The 20,693-nt window shown below is 45.3% G+C and overlaps 2 protein-coding genes across 2 annotated transcripts in view; both read left to right on the top strand.

Moving 5' to 3' along the window:
• The first annotated feature begins 5,174 nt into the window (after positions 1 to 5,174).
• LOC139550955 (achaete-scute homolog 5-like) lies at positions 5,175 to 11,336 on the top strand. The gene is made up of 2 exons (XM_071362259.1): positions 5,175 to 5,466; positions 8,910 to 11,336. The coding sequence occupies exon 2, from the start codon at positions 9,094 to 9,096 to the stop codon at positions 9,757 to 9,759; it is 666 nt and encodes a 221-aa protein (XP_071218360.1). The 5' UTR covers positions 5,175 to 5,466; positions 8,910 to 9,093; the 3' UTR covers positions 9,760 to 11,336.
• An 897-nt stretch (positions 11,337 to 12,233) lies between these two features.
• LOC139563518 (dihydropyridine-sensitive L-type skeletal muscle calcium channel subunit alpha-1-like) overlaps positions 12,234 to 20,693 on the top strand; it is a 32,217-nt gene continuing 23,757 nt past the window's right edge. The window contains exons 1-2 of the mRNA XM_071382237.1: positions 12,234 to 12,713; positions 15,335 to 15,440. Of these exons, the coding sequence (XP_071238338.1) occupies positions 12,523 to 12,713; positions 15,335 to 15,440 (297 nt within the window). The 5' untranslated portion in view covers positions 12,234 to 12,522. The remainder of the gene's footprint in view (positions 12,714 to 15,334; positions 15,441 to 20,693) is intronic.

Below are 20,693 nucleotides of genomic sequence, written 5' to 3'. Positions count from 1 at the left end.
ACCACGAGCTTCCCCTTCAAGCCTTGGTAGACTCTGGAGCCGCAGGTAACTTCATGGATGGTGTCTGGGCGAAGGAGAATGGCGTTCCCTCTGAACCTCTAAGTGACCCCATAAGGGTTACTACGTTGGATGGAAGCCCTTTGGGATCTGGACTTGTCACTCGTGTCACTACCCCCTTGCGACTTTCAGTTTCCCAACACCAGGAAGTGATGAACTTTCATCTGACCTCGTGTTCCGAGTTCCCTCTCGTCCTTGGATACCCCTGGCTTCACAGCCATAACCCTCACATCGACTGGTCTGTGGGCACTATCAAGCAGTGGGGTCCTACGTGCCAAGCCACTTGTATCTTCCCAAGTTCCCCGAGTTCCCCTCCCGAGTCTCTAGAATCCATCGACCTGTCCCGAGTTCCCGAGTGTTACCATGACCTCAAACCGGTATTTAGCAAACAGAGGGCCACCAAACTACCACCCCATAGACCTTACGATTGCCCCATCGACCTGTTTCCGGGCACCTGCCCCCCCAGGGGTCGGATCTTTTCCCTATCTCCTCCCGAACGAGCTGCTATGGATACCTACATCAAGGACTCTCTGGCAGCAGGCCTCATGCGTCCATCCACCTCGCCAGCGGGAGCAGGGTTTTTCTTTGTGGCCAAAAAAGACGGGGGATTACGTCCTTGCATCGACTACCGGGGACTTAATGCCATAACCGTCCGTAACCGCTACCCGCTACCCCTTATGGCCACAGCCTTTGAGCTGCTCCAGGAAGCAGTGGTCTTCACTAAGCTTGACCTGCGGAACGCATACCATCTTGTGCGGATCAAACCCGGTGACGAGTGGAAGACCGCTTTCAACACGCCTACTGGTCACTACGAATACTTGGTGATGCCCTTCGGCCTGACCAACGCCCCAGCTGTGTTCCAAGCGCTCATAAACGATGTGCTTAGGGATATGCTTAACATTTTCGTGTTTGTTTACTTGGATGACATCCTCATCTTTTCGAGCTCCCTTCAAGAACACACCAAGCATGTCAGACAAGTGCTCAAACGCCTCCTAGACAGCCATTTGTACGTTAAGCCGGAAAAGTGTGAATTCCATTCCTCTCGAGTACAATTCCTGGGATTTATAGTGGAACCCGGTCGAGTCCAGATGGACCCCAAGAAGGTAGGGGCGGTAGCGGATTGGCCCACCCCCAAGTCCGTTAAGGAAGTTCAGCGTTTCCTGGGCTTCACCAACTTTTACCGCAAGTTCATCAAGAACTTCAGCTCGGTGGCAGCCCCTCTCTCAGCTGTAACCAAGGGTGGCAACACAAGGTTTCTGTGGGGAAGAGAAGCTGAGACGGCCTTCCAAGGACTCAAGCAGCGCATCCTCTCTGCTCCCATCCTGACACTACCAACGGCGGATGAACCTTTTGTGGTGGAGGTAGACGCATCAGAGGTTGGGGTTGGAGCTGTCCTGTCTCAGAGGGGTGAAGACAAGAAGCTTCATCCTTGCGCCTTCTTCTCTCACCGGCTTACCCCGGCCGAGAGGAATTACGATGTGGGGGATCGTGAACTCCTAGCAGTTAAGATGGCATTGAAGGAATGGAGACACTGGCTCGAGGGGGCTTCTCAACCGTTTCAAGTGCTTACGGACCACAAAAATCTGGAGTATATCCAGCAGGCGAAGCGGTTGAACTCCAGACAAGCTCGATGGTCTCTTTTCTTCAGCCGATTTCAGTTTATCCTCACCTATAGACCCGGGTCGAAGAATCTCAAACCGGACGCCTTGTCACGAATCTACTCTCCTGCCATTCGAGAAGATACTGACATGACTGTCCTTCCGGCCGCTAAGATCGTGGCTCCGATCTCGTGGCAAGTGGAGGATACCGTGAAACAAGCTCAAGCCATCGAACCGGGCCCTGGAGGAGGTCCTGCTAATCGGTTGTTTGTTCCCAAGGCAGCAAGATCCCAAGTCCTTCTGTGGGGGCACTCCTCTCGCCTCACCTGTCACCCGGGCGTAGGTCGCACCTTGGAGTTCATTCAGCGTAAGTTCTGGTGGCCCACCATAAAAGAAGACGTTGCCACTTTCGTCAAGGCCTGTCCCGTGTGCTGCCAGGGCAAATCTTCTCACCTCCGCCCTCAAGGACTCCTTCACCCTTTATCTATTCCCCACCGACCCTGGTCCCATATCTCGTTGGACTTTATTACTGGCCTTCCTCCGTCCCATGGTAATACTACTATCCTAGTCATCATCGACAGGTTTTCTAAGGCGGCCCGGTTTGTTCCCTTGACCAAATTACCTTCTGCCAAGGAAACAGCTGAGTTGGTGATTAACCATGTGTTCCGAGTCTTTGGTATCCCGCAAGATATGGTTTCCGACAGAGGTCCCCAGTTCGCCTCAAGGTTTTGGAAGGCCTTCTGCCAACTCATAGGGGCCACGGCCAGTTTATCTTCAGGGTACCATCCGGAGTCCAACGGCCAAACTGAGAGGATGAATCAGGAGCTGGAAACCACCCTCAGATGTATGGTTTCCAACAACCCGTCCACATGGTCATCCTTCATTGTTTGGGCCGAGTACGCGCACAACACCTTGTGCTCCTCCTCCACTGGTATGTCTCCGCATGAGTGTCAGTTTGGCTATGCTCCGCTATTGTTCCCGGACCAGGAGGCAGAAGTCAGAGTGCCTTCAGCCTCGAGGTTCATCAGACGCTGTCGGCGTACGTGGAAGAAGGCCCGTCTTAATCTTCTGCGTTCCTCACAGCAGTACCAGCGACAAGCCAACAGACGTCGCCGTCCCGGTCCTACCCTGTACCCCGGCCAGAGAGTATGGCTCTCAACAAAGGACTTACCACTAAGGGTGGAGTCTCGCAAGCTGTCCCAGAGATTCATCGGTCCCTTTAAGATTGCCAGGAGAGTCAATCCCGTTACTTTTCGCCTGCACTTACCCAGATCCCTTAAGATCAATCCCACATTTCACATTTCCTTATTAAAACCTGTTGTTTTTTCTCCCCTTATCCCGGCAGGCAGACCTCCCCCTCCGCCCCGTGTCATCGGAGGCCAGTCGGCTTATACCGTCCACCGGATACTGGATTCCCGCCGGGTGCAGCGGTCCTGGCAGTATCTGGTGGACTGGGAAGGCTACGGTCCCGAGGAGCGCTCCTGGGTTCCTGCCAAGGACATACTGGACCCTGACCTCATTCGTCAGTTCAGGGTCCTCCACCCTGAGAAGGCTGGTAGGAACGTCAGGAGCCGTTCCTAGGGGGGGGATTCTGTCAGGTTTTGGCCAGGACTGTTTAGGTTTTGTTCACTAGATGTCCCCCTTGCACCTTTTTTGTACCTTTTGTTTTTTCTTGCTCCAATTATTGTTTGCACCTGTAAGTCATTCCCTTGTTAGTATTTAAACCCTGTGTGTTCCTTAGTTCCTTGCTCAGTGTTTGTAAGTTAGCACCCAGCCCCAGCCCAAGCCTTGTTTTATATAGACTTTTCTCTTGTTGGATTTTCCAGAGGTTCTCTGGTTTTGTTCTTGTTTAGTATTTGAGTAGTCTTGAGGTTTGTTTTTCCCTGCTGTTTTTTACCACTTTGTGGATTTTTTGTTGTATTTTGGAGGATATCCATTTTTCATTAAACCACCATCTCTAGTACTGCTGTGTCTGCCTCATCTTCTGGGTTCTGCCAATTATTAAGTGACTGTTTCTCGCACCGGGTCCTGACAGGTAGTTGTGACAATAGTGTATTAGTGGTGGTAGTGTGGAGTAGTTGTTGTAGTATAGTGGGAGTATTTCAGTGATTGTATTTCACTTTAGATTGTTAAGGAGCTCATTCCTGCTCTTCTATATTTGAAGGAGGAACACTTGAAGCGGCGACTTAAATAGGGCATATGGATGCTGTTTTGAGGGGCTGGCCATTCGAGCTCACACCAGCTGTCATGTGGCGATGATTGTTGTTTGGGGTCTTTAAAGTGTGTCGTCTGCGTTTGATGTGTGTGTGTGTGTGGACGTGTGTGTGTGTGCGCACGTGTGTGTGTTTGGCATACGTGTGTGATGTGTGTAAGAGACAGACGTGGCTGCAACTCAATCCCCCTCTCTCTGACTGTCTGCGGCTCAGTCCCGGGTCTCTCATGTGTAAACCCTTCCACAACGGGAGACACACTCTTCTCTAATCACAGAGAACACAGGCCCAGACCTGCCCTGGGCAGCCCTGCAAATCACATGGCATATAGATATTTTGTCATTTTAGTCATTTCTAATCCTTTAAACTGGCAAGAAAGAAGGAAGAAAGAGTCAAGAACCTGTCCTAATTTTCAATAATGGCATGGCAAGAATGAAGCGACACGTAGCACAGCTACCTGTTCAGTGCACCACTTTCAAACAGAAACATTTCAGTGCGTTAGTCATCACAATAATATTGTACAATGTTGATTCAGAGAATGGTTGATAGCAGGCACAGGTAGCAGGTACGGTGCATTTACTGTAAATAATTATTAGTCCAAGATCTAGGAGAAGAGGGGAAAAGTGTGCTTCCTCGAAGGTGGTTCCACCCTTTAAATACCCTTTATTTAGTGGCCTATATCTTCATTCGTTCCTATGATTCTGATGTAGACTGTTTAATCATGGTTGGAAGTGGGGGATTAGGGATAGGAAACAGCAAACAATCATTTCCAGAATGCAGCGCTTTGATTCAGCTCTGAACCAGTAACACTTGCTATTACTGCAACTGACGTTTAGAGGCAGTTTGAGCAGTCCCTTCCTTTGAGTGAATGAACAACAGATTTTTTAGACAATGCTCACTGCATTATTAATAGAAGATAATAATAGAAGAATGCTGTGACATACTTATCAACCCAGCTTTTCCCAAACTCTGCCCACGCCACCCATACCCCCCCGGGGTCATGTTTTGGTTTTTGCCCTAGAACTACACAGCTGATTAAAATCATCAGCTAATGATCAAGCTTTGATTATTTCAGTCAGCTGTCTAGTGTTAGGGAGAAGAAAAAAAAACATGCACCCTTTGGCGTCCCCAGGACTGAGTTTAGGAAACGCTGGATTAACCTGTCTAAGAGATCAGTGAAGTCTGACTTGACACAACTTAACGCAGTAAGGTCGGGCTTCTCATTGATGTTAAACTATCATTAAACAATCTAATCGCCACTGGGAGTGGGTGTATTTATAAAATACCACACCTGCGATACTTCTTTAAGCCAAAAACAATATCTTCATTTCAGTTGATCTCCCACCCATCTCTTTGTGGGTGGGGCGTCCAGGGGTGAGAGTAGGTAATAGCTGGGATCCACCTCCCACCTGACACACTTTGCTACAGAGGACACCATTACCGACCACACCACCACGGAACACCTGAGAGGAACCACACCGAGGTCCTCACCCCAGACAGAGCACTCCAGGCTGGGTAGGGTCCTGCCTGTCTTCCCCCTGAGCACCTGGAGGCCTGGTACTAAATGTGGAGGACCCTGAGTATCACCTGTTCATCTGAAGGTAAGATGGAGAGAGTAGAATGAAGACATCCGCAATGGAGAAAACACATTTGACTTTCTGGAGTAGGTACGATTCCATGCAAATAAATTCCATGAACTGGGACATGTGACATGTAAATAATGCAGGGCGAAGACGTATTTTGTGTGGCCAGGCCACACAGTGAATATCTACAGTAAATATAAATGATTTGTTCAATATTTTCTGTCATTAGGTTATACCCAATGTAAAAACCAATGTAAAAATTCAATGGACATCATCGTCTGCATTGTACATGATGCTTTAATATTTAATATGATCTCTTGTGTTAGGTTCTTTGATAATGTGTAGAATATAGATAGTAGAAAATAGATAGTAGAATATAGATAGATCATCTAAAGTCCTATAGATGATATTCATGGCATTGTACTTGTGAATAGTAAGTCATTATAACTATGCATGTATTACTGTGCATATATTCTAGCTAAGTCCTAATACTTTGAATGCAGAGACAAGCTCATCATACATGATTCCTCATCTTTACTTCACTCTGGGGTAGTTTTTCCCCAAGCACTACAGGGACACAGCATGCCGATGGTGGTGTGTGTGTCTGTTTGTCTATGGGTCTGTGTGTGTTAATTTTCACTTCAAAAGACATATACAACTGTCAAAGTTACATACAATAACTCTCGCCTTCAAATGCTTAAGTGGTTTTGTCAGACTTTCCAAACTGTCTTTGGGAAACCCAACACTGGCTTAACGAGAGGGGAATTCCTCGTCTCTCTATCTCTCTCTCTCTCTCTCTCTCTCTCTCTCTCTCTCTCTCTCTCTCTCTCGCGCTCTCTCTCTCTATTTCTGCCTCTCTCTTCCTCTGTGCAGCAGCCAGGGATGGAAGTCTCGTGGAGAGAGAGAAAGAGAAGACGAAAAGGAGGGAGGAGGAGAGGGATTAGAAGATATTTCAAGATTATTGAGGAAAATTACCGTTCTGCCCACAACGTTAACGCTTTCATGTTCATTGTTGCTTCTCAGATCAATTGACTTTTGATTTAAAATAAAGTAGAAGTAGGGGAGAGTGGGGTTTGTTGAGCCATGTCTTACATTCAGCATCACTATGTCAAGCTAAATATATACTATTCCTTCTAACAACGATATCTACATATATTTCAGGATGTTGTGTATCCCTGGAAATAATCAGAATTCATGTAAACGTAACATTTTTTAAATAGCTTGTCCAAGAAAAGTAATCTCTTGGCACGACTTTTAGTCAGGGACAGGGAGGGACAGGGTAAATTGAGCCGCCTTGGGGCAAGTGGGCTATGGTGTTCTGTGACAGTGAGGTGATGATGCTAGTAGGTCAAAGGTTAATTCATGGTATTGGGGTGTCGTATATTTGAAATGTATGCCTACATTCAGATATAGATCTCTCTGTTCAATATCTCTTCCATTTCTTGACCAGTAATCTGGGACAGGGATGCTGTTTACCTGTGCCAATTCGTAGGCAAATTCTCTGCATTTGAGGCTACTAAGCCCATGAAACTGGTCTGTGAGATTCATGACATGATTAGCAAGCTCAAACTCCATATCATCAGCTAAACCCTTGTGTACCTCTGCTACTCTATCATAGCTTCTCTTTCGCACAGGTACATGTTCGTTTTATTTTTTGTCAATGTGCCTATTCAGTTTCACTGTCTAGGGTTCCTACCAATTAGCGACAGATTTTCATGCACCTAATTCAAAAATATGCATTAAAACAATATGAACATTTTCACACCAGATTGACTTGTTGCGGATATAAGGCTGTGCGTGATGTCGTAGTGCACATACAAATAACTTTTGCGGTTAAATTTCCATGTACCGAATAAAAATAAAAATAAAAGTTAAATGAGTTTTAATGCATTTTCAACTCTACTGATGACTTTGTCACGAAAAATGTTGCTTTATAAAGCTAATGTGGCCACTCTGGATTGGTCTTTGCATGCTCGCCAACAGCTCGTTGCTACAGTGTGGGTGTAGCCTACATTATGAGATGATTATGGACAAAAGAGCAAGATTTTTTTTATTTGTAAATGGCAGCCAAGCTACAATCATCATGTCACCAGAATAAGACCCTCGATATTTATTGGAAAGGAGCATCAAGCTCATCAGCGTTTTTAGTCATGAATCTTGTTCTGGAGGCAGCTCTGCAGAGCGGTCACTAGCTGGCACATAAAAATCAGATTTTAAACCTAACCTTGACCCTAACCTTAACCACACTGCTAAGCCTAATACCTAACCCTAACCTTAAATCGTTTTCATGACTTTTTACAACAATGGCCAATTTTGACTTTGCACCTGACCTATCTAAGTGGTAATCGCTCAGTTCTGCCTCCAGGAGAAGATTTCTCGCATAATTAATTTGAGACGCAAAAAAAAATCCCACCTTGTCTAGCGTATTTTGTTTTGTCGACATTTGTCAAGTTTACCGACAAATGTGCTGTGTCCATCAAGCCTGTCGTGAAATGTTTTATCCAACATGTACTTTACTCGCATAAAAAGATTGGATGGAAACCTGGTTATTCAGTTTTAAAAAATCCATCCCTTGCTGCTGCTCAAATGGACTTATTCCCTTTTCTCCCTTCCTTGACTGCTCTCTCAAGAACCTCAAGCAGGTTGTTTTACGTTTCTATACACAGGGCATGATGATGTTTGCTCTGCAACAATAAAAATGCACTATCTTGAGTTCATATGCATGACATATTGCAGGCATACTATGCATACTATGCATAAAACGGACAAAATCTAATCTTAATTTATATGGGGTATGGTGACCATTGGCTCAACTTACGTCATGGCCATTCTCACCTTATCCTAAGGCAAACATTTTGACTATATTAGCCCACACAGCTACAAGGATGCACTTCATGCTAGGTTTAGAACCTCATATTGTAGCTATAGAGACCCCAGCGGATATATAAAGCAATCTACTTTGGTTTAGATACAAGCATCATGAAACCTATAACACAATAAATAATTGAAGTAAAAAAAAATGTAACCTAACTTGCTTACCACTTTTTTTCATGTGGTTTCTTCCTTCACAGACTCCATGAAATGATGACCTCATCCTAAATATTTGGTCACATGATACATTTTGTGTATGGTTTCCTCGAAACAAGGGGTGGCTCAACTTACCCCTTGGCTCAACTTACCCCACTCTCCTACAATAAAGCCCAGACAGTAGTCTTGGATTTGTGTACTTTCAGTGTGATTGTAAATGTTCTGATATTCAGGTAACGGGTAAAGATCTTCCTTTTGGTATCTTAGCACAAAGTGCAGCTATCTAATCCCTTACCTCTGAAGTGTATATAGCCTCATTGCATCTTTAAATACATGTAACAGTCATTATTATCTTCAAAACCTCCTGTGTTTGATTAGGGCGGCTCATTTAACTAAGTTCTAACCTTTCATCCGGTCTTAATTCACTTCCACAGATCTACAAGAGGAGAGTGTTTGATGATGAAGCTCCACCTTGTTTCTCCTTCTACTTGAGGCGAACAAGTTCACCAGAAAACTGGATGCCACAAAGTGGAGGAAACTCACAACTCGCTGCTCCGATTCCTTATCCATCCATTTGTCTTAAGAGTTTCTCTCTCTCTGTTCCTTTGCACCATCACCATGAGTGCTGTCTTCTCCCACCCCTTCATAGACCAGCGGCCCACCTACCTAAACAGAGGCAGCAGCCTGCCGTATGGTCTGTCTCCCTCTAGTGGCTACTCTGAGAACCGCCCAAACACCCACTCCGACCGCCTCCACTCTGGCTCTGACCCTCTGGCCCACACAGTGCCCTTCCTCCTCTACCCCACCACAATGGACCCTGGAGGCCTCTATGAAGCCTCATTCCGGGGCCCCGGAGGCCCCAGTCTCCTCCCGTACCTGTCCCCATTCCACCACGGGCACTTTGGGGTGTACGAGTGCCCCTTCGAGCCAGCGTTCATCCAGAAGCGTAACGAGCGGGAGCGTCAGAGGGTGAAGTGTGTGAACCAGGGCTATGCCAAGCTGAGGGACCACCTGCCAGGGGGTGCCAGTGAGAAGAGGCTCAGTAAAGTGGAGACACTGAGGGCAGCAATTAATTATATTAAATACCTGCAGGGGCTGGTGGAGGGGCAGGGGAAAGGCAGAGAGGTGTATGAGGGGGGACAGGTGTGCCACAGCCCCAGTTCTGCCCACCGTAGGACGGAGGACTCGGACCACAGCAATGGGGGGTCACCTCGCTCTCTCTCAGACTCCTCCTCTTCCTCAGCGGGGAAAGACTGTGAGGAGTCAGCGGGCTCTGGGACCTAGATGATTGTGGGTAGTGTAGTTTGTGAGCGAGACTGTGGATAGACGTTTGTGGATTGAGGTAGGACTTCCCTCTCTCCAAGGACTGCTCACGAAAAGATCAAACCCTGAGTACAAAGATATATAATTTAAGACTTTTCCAGTAGATACTATGTTTTATATTGGCAATGTGTCTTGTTTTATTGCCACTGAAATGTTTTACCAAACCACTTTCAGAAGCTGATTATGTTAAAGAAGATGTCATGAACACTTCAGATTTGAAGATAAACACCTGAAACTCAGAAAGCAATCCCAGCTAGCACATAACGTTCTGAGAACAGCTCTACGTTTTTAGAGCTTGGTGAGACCGTGGTTGTCCTATGGTTACTTTGCACACAACCTTCCATCAACTCTTTGGGAATGGTGCATAGTTGTTTGGCTTTGGAATAGTCTCTGCTAATTTGAGGAACTTGATAAAAGAAAATCTTAGTATTTCATTATATTAAAAGAAAGTTTCCGAAATGGTCAAACAGGGTTGCATTTCATTTCAATTTTGGTAATTATCTTGGAATGTTCTCAAACTGGTTTGACATTGGGAATGTTCTCAACTAGTTCAGAGAATGTTAAGAAACAATGTTCTTCTGTGGGAATTTCAGTACTTTAGCGTAACGTTTCTTACAGGTTTCCTCATGGTTCTATTTAAAGTCACGGTCTCAAATTGTTCACGAGAAAGTGAAGAAAACTTTCCATAAAAAAAACACAAAAACATTTGATGCTGAGAACATATACATTCCATTCTCGGCCTCAACAAAACTCTCTCTATCCACTATCCTGTTAAGTGTGTTCAGGTGTGTTAGCTGCGCCCACTAATTGGCCATATCTGATCTTATTGAGTGCTTTTTTCCTTTGAAATGGGGTCTGTTTGAACAGACTAAAATAAAAAGCCTTGTATGCATAAAAAAAACAAAGCATGCTAGCTCCATTCTGGTGGAGCAGTAGACTAATTCCATGAATAGAGAAGATTATAGGTTTGAATCTCACTAAATATATATTTTTAATAATAAATATGTTTTCATGATTAATGCCTAAGGAAAGGAATTTCCATGTGTCCTAATCTGCTTGGATTTCAAGAATTTAACCCAAAATAAGCTAGCAGTGTTATTAAAATACTTTCAGTGAAAGTTTTAAGGAAGTTATTCAAAAACCTCAAAATAACCTATAATTTCAGTTCTCAGAGCGTTAATTAAACCTCCCAGGAAAACGTTCAAGGAACCAGAGTAAAATGTTCTCAGAACCTCACTGCAACCTAAAAAGAAACATTCCCAGAACAGTCAAAATGTTCACTTCTGTTCTCAGAACGTTTAAAAAACGTTCAGTTCCTACAACCAATGTGAAACTAAAAACATACGTTTCCACAACTTCCAAGGATCCAAATGTGTTCATTGGGACGACTTCAAGTATGCAATGTTTATTGTGTTTCAAAATGAGAAACTGACCATTGTAGCAGCACATTACTGTTATCAAATGAAACTGTATTTCCCAAAACAAACTGTAGTTAATTCTATTACAGCGCATGATATCTTTTGGAAATTTCAGGTGATATTAAGTCACACAACTGGTAATAAAGAAATATGATTCCTCTTTTCACGAATACAGTTTTTGGAAAAGAAACAGATTCTACAATGGGACAACTGATACTTGGATGCAATTTTTTGGGGCAGTTAAACAGTATTCATAATGGTGTTAATCTAATTAGTCTAATTTGCTATAATACTGTAGTTCACCATAATTGTGCTCATTCCTCAGACCTGGGGCCTGTCATTAACGTTTGGTTGCTGTGTTTGGGTTCTATATATACAAAGCCTTTCACAAACCCTGTTATATAACACAAAGCATTGGGCATGATAGAGCACAAATTGATACCATAAATAGTATTTGTTTCATCATAAGAGTCACCAACTGTTGACACAGATCTCACTGGCAATAATTCACAGACACGTTTCCCACCATCGACTCCATTCCACGATGTTAACTCTACTCCCAAACATACATGTCAGAGGTCATGAAGGGTTAGGTCAACCAATGAGGAGACACCCCAACTCCGTTGTGCATTGTAGTAGCCATCATGTCTGTGAAGGCCAATAAAAAATTATTGAAAGTCAAATAGCACAACCAATGTCGGGGGACTCGGTGTTACAACCAATGACAGGACATCACTCCAACCCTGTTAGCCAATGACAGAATACTACTATAGGGCCGACAACAACATAGCATATGCCTTACGCTGCCTTAACCTTCACTCTTGGTAAATGTGCCCCCCCTTCTGACACCCCCTCCCCAGAATGACACTCATTGTCTATATTTATTCTCTCCGCCGACCAACTGTTCCTCCAACCAATACACAGGCACAGGTCTGTCATCTCAGAAAGGGAGAGAGAGAGGGAGTGTGTGAGAGAGAGAGAGAGAGAGAGAGGGGGAGTGTGTGAGAGAGAGGGGGAATGACCGAGAAAGAGTACAGGGAGATATAGACAACAGAGAGGAGAGAGGAGTGTTGTGGAATAAATGAGTACCTACCCAGCAATTTATGAAGAGGACCAGTAGAACCTGGACTAGCTGAGCAGGTGAATTGCTAGCTGACCTGGTGGAATACAGCACTGAAAGCAACCATCTTCACTTGGACCAGTATCTGGACGACCAGGTCAAGTTGGGGGTACAATAGCTGGCTGGCTGAAGAAGCCATTTTAGCGACCATCTTCACTTCCTCCAAATTCCCCAGGTAGTGCCAAGATGGCAGAGAGTGGCGGCGAGCCTAACCTGCAGTCCTACATTATGGACGAGGAAACTCTGAAGAGGAAGCAGAAGGAGAAGCTGAAGAAGCTCCTGGCCACGGGGGGAAACCCTCGGCCCGCACGCTCCCTCTTCTTCCTCACACTGAAGAACCCTTTCCGCAAGGCTGCCATCAACATTGTGGAATGGAAGTATCCTTTAGGGGTCTGGGGTCAAGGGTCAGGGGTTAGAGGTCAGGAGGGTGTGGGAACAGGAGACGGTTGTCACTAGATAACCATGCTCAGAGTTGGGTGTAGAAATTAAGTAGCCTGGTCCCAGATCTGTTTGTGCTGCCTTGTCAACACAGCACAAACAGGCTAGATAAGAAAGGTTTGGCCATTGACTTTTAAACCATGAAGCATGGTCAAGCTGTTAGAAATAATGGAAACACAGTGCGTTCATACCATAAATGTCTAACATGGCCAGATAGTGAAGCCTGTCTGTGGATTGGCGATATAGCAAATTATTGTTTATGACATTGATACATTTGGTCTTGTATTAATGGTCAATGTAACCCAGCAGTGTTTCCCACATCGTGCCCCAAGCCCAGTTTCTATTGAGGTCATGGATAGCAACTGAGTTAAGGCTTTGTGTATTTGGTGGATGACAGAGAAGTATTTGAACAGCTAATCAAATGGCTACCTAGACTATTTTCATTGCCCCCCCCCTTTTTTATGCTGCTGCTACTCTGTTTATTATCTATCCATAGTTACTTTAACTCAACCTTCATGTACATATTACCTCAATTACCTCGACTAACTAGTGCCCCCGCACATTGACTCTGTACCGGTACCACCTGTATATAGCTTCGCTAATGTTATTTTACTGCTGCTCTTTAATTAATTGTTTCTTAAATGTTTTATTTTTTACTGATAATTTTTTTTACTTAACACTTATTTTTCTTCAAACTGCGTTGTTGGTTAAGGGCTTGTAAGTAAGCATTTCATTGTAATGTCTACCTACAGCTGTTGTATTCGGCAAATGCAATTTCATTTGATTTGATTTGTTTTGAATGGGTGGTAGCAGCAGAGCGTCTGGGAACAACTGTTTCAGGGATCTGAGGAAAATGGCTGCCTTCGTGACGAGTCAACACTTTATAAAGCACCTCCCGTTGAGCCTCGTATTGTTTTGTATTGAATAAGGTGACAGACGGCTGGACCATATCTATGTATAGCCGTAGAGTTATAACCACTCCGATATGCTCACACATTACAGTACAACACACATGTTATAACCATTGGACACAGCCCTTACATTTTCTGGTGGTCCAGTCCAGTATGCAGACATGCTGAACTGTAGAATGGCTTGAGCACCAGAGCAACAGGTTGATAACTACAGGTTTCAGAACAACATGCAGTAGCATCAGGGTAGAGCGGAGACGACCCATATTGGGCGGTGAGAGGAACACAACATGGAGTACATTTCTGTTAGAATCATCTTGTAAATGCAAATTGTCTCGAGGACAAATCCACCACAGCTCAGAATCACAATTTAACCGTGTGCGTACCATAGAATCCCACATCCAAGGTTGCAGTTCTGTTTTGGTAGTGAGTAATGACTGTGGCTGCAGTAATGGTCCACTGAGATATTATAATCCAGTGAAGGTGTTGAAGGCCATTTTTTGACATGTAAAAAATGAGTTTGTTAAAGCTGCGGTGGGATGATATTCCTGGGGACGGACGGACAGCTGTCCTCCCACGTCACAGCCTAAAAACAGACGCGCTAAGCTAAGAGAATGCTGCCTCAGACACGGACTGGTGGTGGAATTGGGTACTGCAGTCTGAGAGGGGAACAGCATGACGACTATAATATTTGTTTTATTTAACTAGGCAAGTCAGCTAAGAACAAATCCTTATTTTCAATGATGGCCTAGGAACAGTGGGTTAACTGCCTTGTTCAGGGGCAGAACGACAGATTTGTACCTTGTCAGCTCAGGGATTCAATCTAGCAACCTTTCGGTTACTAGTCCAACGCTCTAACCACTAGGCTACCTGCCACCCCCCAATGAAGTTGCAGTTGATTATCCATGGTATTACCCTGATTAAAGCTTTGTACTATTACACACCCAGGAGTGCAACATTGCACAGCATTGACCGTTTTGAATGTGCTGTACTGAAGGGACCCAGATATTTGAACTCGCCACCATCTTTACCACAGGTGCCTACATAAATAGATCCGATTATCTTCTAACTGACCCATTGTTGGCCTCAAATGTCTTCCAGTGTGTTTTCGATACCCTTGGCTATATGGGGAAGTCCCTATTAAGGGGTTGCACATACTGTACATCAGTTAAACTGAAATAGACTCACTTTATCGATATGTTTGACATTTTGTCATTCAGATGCATGGCCAATATTGCTAGTTATGGTTACTCTGTCAATAGTCATCCTGTAACTGATACAAAACTAGCACGAGCGCTAGTTTTCTGGAATATGAAGTCTACAGTGGCATGTTAAACCATACACCTTATGGTTATTTAGATAGTGAACGTCGTCTAATAGGTGGGGGAGGTTGAAAGATCTCACTGAGATCCATGTGTACTTCCTGTGGGCATTGAATGGTGGAATAGCTATCCATATCCATCCATATCCATCCATATCGCTTGGTTAGGTAACATCAGTTTGAATAAGAACGGAAAATACCCCCACACAGTATCTTATGGTATATTTTAAAAGATACTATTAAAATGATATTATTTCCTACACCCTGCAGTTCTGTGATCTGCTGGATGTGTATAATGTCGCTTGAACCTTTCCTGAGCGTTCCCCATCAGACCATTTGAGATCATCATCCTGCTGACCATCTTTGCCAACTGTGTGGCCCTGGCTGTGTTCCTGCCCATGCCTGAGGAGGACAGCAATAACACCAACAGCAACCTGGTGAGTCTGAACCCAATACACACCATCTCATATGGATTGAAAGTGATGGAGATCGTAATACTGCTAGTTGTGGGGTTCTATTTCAAATACTTGTTTTGATGTCTCACTATGGGATTTGCTGTCGGAGATAGACAGGTAGAGTGGCGAATGAGGTGAGCCCCTACCTCTTTATAAGGTGCCACTCGCCCCACCCTCTGGTCATTCTCACTTTCTTCCTTGCGAAGATCCCTACCCTCTCTGAAGCTCTCCTCAGCACAACTTGACCCCTGTCTTCTTGCTTAACTGTTCTCAGGCTAACCGCGAGGTTACGCTGCCAAACGTAGGACCTCAGCTCTCGCCCTTTGTGTTGAGTACTGACCGAAAGGAACGTTTTTACTTTAGAATAGAATTCTAATTTTCCGGTTGCAGCTATCGTCACACGGCAAGCTACTGAGACTTGGCTAGCGCAAGCCACAAGGCCTAGCTAATCCAGCTAGCTCGCTGTAAGGCCAGCTAAGCAACACTAGCTTTTCTACCTGCAAGGGTAAAAATGGCTAGCTCTCCTTTCTCGTTTAGCTCAACCTGTGTTCACTCGTTTTGTGTTGACTAAACGGACCAATCCAGCCTCACAAGCGTGGCGCTCAAGAGACTGCCATGCTTGTGGTCACCGACAGACTACGCTGCAACACACTCTTCTTCATGTTAGGCGAACGCTAGCTAGCTACAACTAGCTTCACAGCTACACACGGCTAGCACTCTCCTAACCCGAGTTTACAAACGTTTTGTTTTCTTCTCTGAGTTATGTAACCTGCTACCTGAGCAGGGCCGCTGCCAAAGCACCGCATACCGTGTAAATGCGGGGCCATGATTGCAGTCAAGGATACACACTCCTTGTGTATCACCTGCTTGGTGGTTGAGCATGCCAAAGCAGCACTCACTAACCCTGAGTCCTGTGTGCGTTGTAGGAAGATGACTAAGACCTGCCTCAAACGGACTGTTCTCCCTTACAGCCTGGGGGCAATAAGCCTAACTCTTAACCCCAAACCTCCTTGGTTGAGGGTATGGATGGTTTTGAAACCTAGCAGTTGGGAAGGGGGGAGGGGGCATCTCGAGGCCCTCTAGCACCCTAAGCAATGCATCTTTTTCCAGACAAAAAATGTCCGGCTCACCTGCAGGTGGGCAGCGACCAGGCTCAATATTGAGTGGCCTGCGCCCACAGGGCGCGAAAGGGACTGGCTCAATGAGAGGAGGCTCCTTTCTGACACCGTCCCAGGGAAACAACTCCTCCCAGCAGGCCACTCCACAGGTGGAGAAAGCAGATTTCCCTGATGCTCTGATTGAGCCTAAGGAACGGTTTTGGCCGGCTGTCACCGCCATGTGGCAGAAGTGCGAACATTGAAAGAAGGAAGGCGAAGCCTTCAACTTCTGCCTGCCCTGCAGATCCGGGTACCGTGGCTACCCGGTCTACCCTTCCACAAGCCATGGCTTCGTGGCAGGGAGAGGGCAGCACACTGGCTCCAGCGGTAGAGAGGGGCAGCCAACAGTTCACACCATGTCCTGGTCTGTTCCCTCTCAGGTGGAGCACAGACTTTCCCCCCACATCACAATGGGGGAGAAGCACATCTGTGCTCCTAAAACCCTATCCCCCGTGCAACGGCTCATTCCCATGCGTCCACTCACAGGGAAGACGAAGGGAGCGCACTCAACCACCAAGTGCCTTCCTTGCCACAGCTCTCCCCTCAATCCATCTTGCCAAGGGCACAGAGCAAAAATACAACAAAAGGGCGCCTCGCCATGAAGCCACCAGAGGGCGCTTCGTCAACACTGGTGAGCAAGAGTCATCTAACTTGTGGGCAACTCGCTGCAAGAGCAGGGAACTGCAAAATGTGCAGTCCAGCCCAGGGTCTTGTCCGCAGTTTAAGGGGTACAAACTGCAGTTCGCTATGAAGCCACCCTTTTTCAATTGAATTCTAAATTCAGTAGCAAGTGACGACTCAGCTCGCTCAACATTCTGCCTCGCTCTATTCCTCAATGCAACTGGTTCACTTCAGTCGACCTACAAGACGCTTATTTTCACAAGTATTCTGTCAGCAGACAGAAGGTTTTCTCAGGTTTGCCTTTCAGTGCTTGGTAACACTTTATTTGGATAGTCCATCTGTAGATACTCTACAGACTATCTACAGACAATCAGTAATATTTAAACTATCTACTAACCCTAACCTTAAACCTTATCCTAAATCTCAACTTAACCCTTACCCAAATCCTAACCTTAAACTTAACCCTTACCCTAACCCGTATTCTAAACCTAACCCTAACCTTATCCTAAACCTAAACTTAACCCTTACCCTAATCCTAACCTTAAACTTAACCCTTACCCTAACCCCTATTCTAAACCTAACCTTAACTGTAACCTTAGTAAGCAGTTGCTTACCAACAGATAGCTTGTTGATAATTTGACCATCTGTAGAGCATCTACATTATAGACTATCCGGACTATCCAAATAAAGTGTGACCCAGGGTAAAGCCAACGAATACCTCGCTGGCCCCTTCGGGCTAGCGCTAGCTACCCGGCTGTTCAGCAAGTGTGTGGAGGATCAGAGGACTCAGAGTCTAAGCCTCCATAGACAATTACCTCCTTTGCTTCACGACACAGGCGCAAGCAGTACAGGACACGGCTTCCCTAGGGTTCAAATTCAACCAGGAAAAGAACTGCCAACACAGAGAATAGAATACCTAGGTGTCAAGCTGGACGACGATACGACTCTGGTGGCGTACATCAACCGCCAGGGCGGCTCTCGCTCTCTGCATCTACACAGACTAGCTGTCAAGATTATTCTGCGGAGCAGAGCGCACCTCCTTTCACTACGTGTGACTCATGTCCCGGTGGTACTGAATGTAGAAGCGCACTTGTTGTCCAGAGGGAATCCCCTGTACCTGGATTGGAGACTCCATCGCCCAGTGGAGAACCAGATCTGGGTGAGATATGGACGAGCCACCACAGATCTCTTCGCATTGCACAAAGATGCGCACTGCCCGTTGTTCTTTGCGCTGGCAGGAGACTCACTACTAGGGGTGGACGCGCTGGCACACCCTTGGCTAAGGGTGATGCTCTATGCCTTTCCTCCTCTAGGCTTGATACTCCCTACTCTAGTCAGAGTGAGGGAACAAGGCTTATCCCTCGTCTTGGTAGACCCTTGATGGCCAGGGAAGCTCTGCTTCATCTCCAAGCTAATGGAGAGATTTTCCACCCTCATCCAGAAACCCTGGCCCTTTGGCCCTGGCCCATGAATCTGAATGCGACAGGCTTGCCACTCAGAGTCAGTGAGACTATCCAGAGTGCCAGAGCACCTTCTACACGCTCACTGTAACAGGACCTTCTGGAGAGAGGGAAGGTTTTCTCCACTGTAACGGTCTATTTAGCTGCTATCTCTGCCTACCATATAGGCTTTGACAACAACACAGTAGGGGGGCATCCCCTGTTATGTCGTTTTATGAAGGGTGCGTCACTTACAGTATGTCCAGTCTCCAAGCCTTTAGCACCGTCTTGGGACCTGTCTATTGTGCTTGAGGTTATTTCACAGCAACCTTTCGAGCTGCCTGAAAGCGTGGATATGATATCTCTCCTTCAAAACCACTTTACTGATTGTCCTTACATCTGCAAGGCAAGTGAGTGAGCTGCACGAACTGTCAGTCCACCATTCGTGCCTACAGTTTGCCCCGGGGTTTTCACCAGTGGTGGAAAAAGTACTATATAGTCATACTTGAGTAAAAGTAAAGATACCTTAATTTAATAGAAAATTACTCAAGTAAAAATGAAGGTCTAAAAGTATTTGGTTTTAAATATACTTAAGTATCAAAAGTAAATGGAATTTCTCAAATGTACTTACGTATCAAAAGTAAGATTTTAAACCATACAAATTCCTTATATTAAGCAAATCAGATGGCACAATTTTCATATTGTTTTTTTATTGAAGGATAAACAGGGGCACACTTCAACACTCAGACATAATTTACAAACGAAGCATTTGTGTTTAGTGAGTCCGCCAGATCAGAGGCATTAGGAATGGCCAGTGATGTTCTCTTGAAAAGTGTGTGAATTGGACCATTTCCCTGTCAAAATGTAACGAGTACTTTTGGTTGTCAAGGAAAATGTATGGAGTAATAAGTACAATATTTTCTATAGGAATGTACTGAAGTAAAAATGAATGTTGGCAAAATATAAAATAGTAAAGTAAAGTACAGATACCCCAAAAAACGACTTAAGTAGTACTTTAAACTTTATTTTTACTTAAGTACTTTACACCACTGGTTTTCATAAGGTGACTTTGTTACCTAACCCCACCTTTATGCCTAAAGTGAGCAATACTTATAATTGCCATATAATAGAATCAAGTATTTGAACGTGAAGTCAAAGTTACTTGCGGAACACCGGTTCTCTGAGAATACGAGTGCGACGTCTCACCTCATGTCCCTGCTCGCAAGAGTGCAAGGAAGAGAGACATGCTTGAGATTGGCCAGAGGGTGGGGCGAGTGGCACCTTATAAAGAGGGAGGGGCTCACCTCATTCGCCACTCGACCTGTCTGCCTCCGACAGACATTGTGTGATTGGTTCTTTGGTAGTGATGCGACTATCCAGCGAATCCCATAGTGAGACATCTCCCTCATATTCTCAGAAAACCGGGTTACTCTAGTAACCTTGAGTTTTCCTCATGAAGCTTCCTCGTCTGTCATGAAAACACAGAACATGTGTGAGTGTACATATGTGTCTGAATGCGTAGTGAGCACTGTACTCATACCTCGATCATGGCGGTGAATGACCTGATTATTTCATGGTCCTGCTGCTAACTGGTCACTGTTCTGTTGTATGAGCACAGTTCATAAATCAAGCAGACTGGGATCTGGAGCCTAGTGTAGTCACCTTGACTTTTGATGGGCACAAAGGCCTGGATGTCTGGTGTAATCCAGTTTGACATCTGATCCAGCAGCAAGTGCTAGAAAGTTGACCTGGTTTGTTTTTGTGGGCCAGATGCCAGGCTGGTCACATGGAACTAATTGCTGTCCAACTCTGATAGTTCTGCTCATTTTGAGTTTTGTAACACTCTCTGGAAAGGATCATGAAATCAACCACAAAATGCCCATATTACAAATGGGTTGACAGATATTTCTGTATCTGAGTGACCCCAATCCGGAGATAAAGATAGAGGGGTCGTTCCACCGATTCGGTGCCTTATGAGAGGTGTGTATAACATGGTAAAAAAAAGTTTGATTTCACCT

Source organism: Salvelinus alpinus, chromosome 2 (genome assembly GCF_045679555.1).
Source record: "Salvelinus alpinus chromosome 2, SLU_Salpinus.1, whole genome shotgun sequence".
Classification (NCBI taxonomy): domain Eukaryota; kingdom Metazoa; phylum Chordata; class Actinopteri; order Salmoniformes; family Salmonidae; genus Salvelinus; species Salvelinus alpinus.
This window is presented reverse-complemented; position numbering and strand designations above follow the sequence as displayed.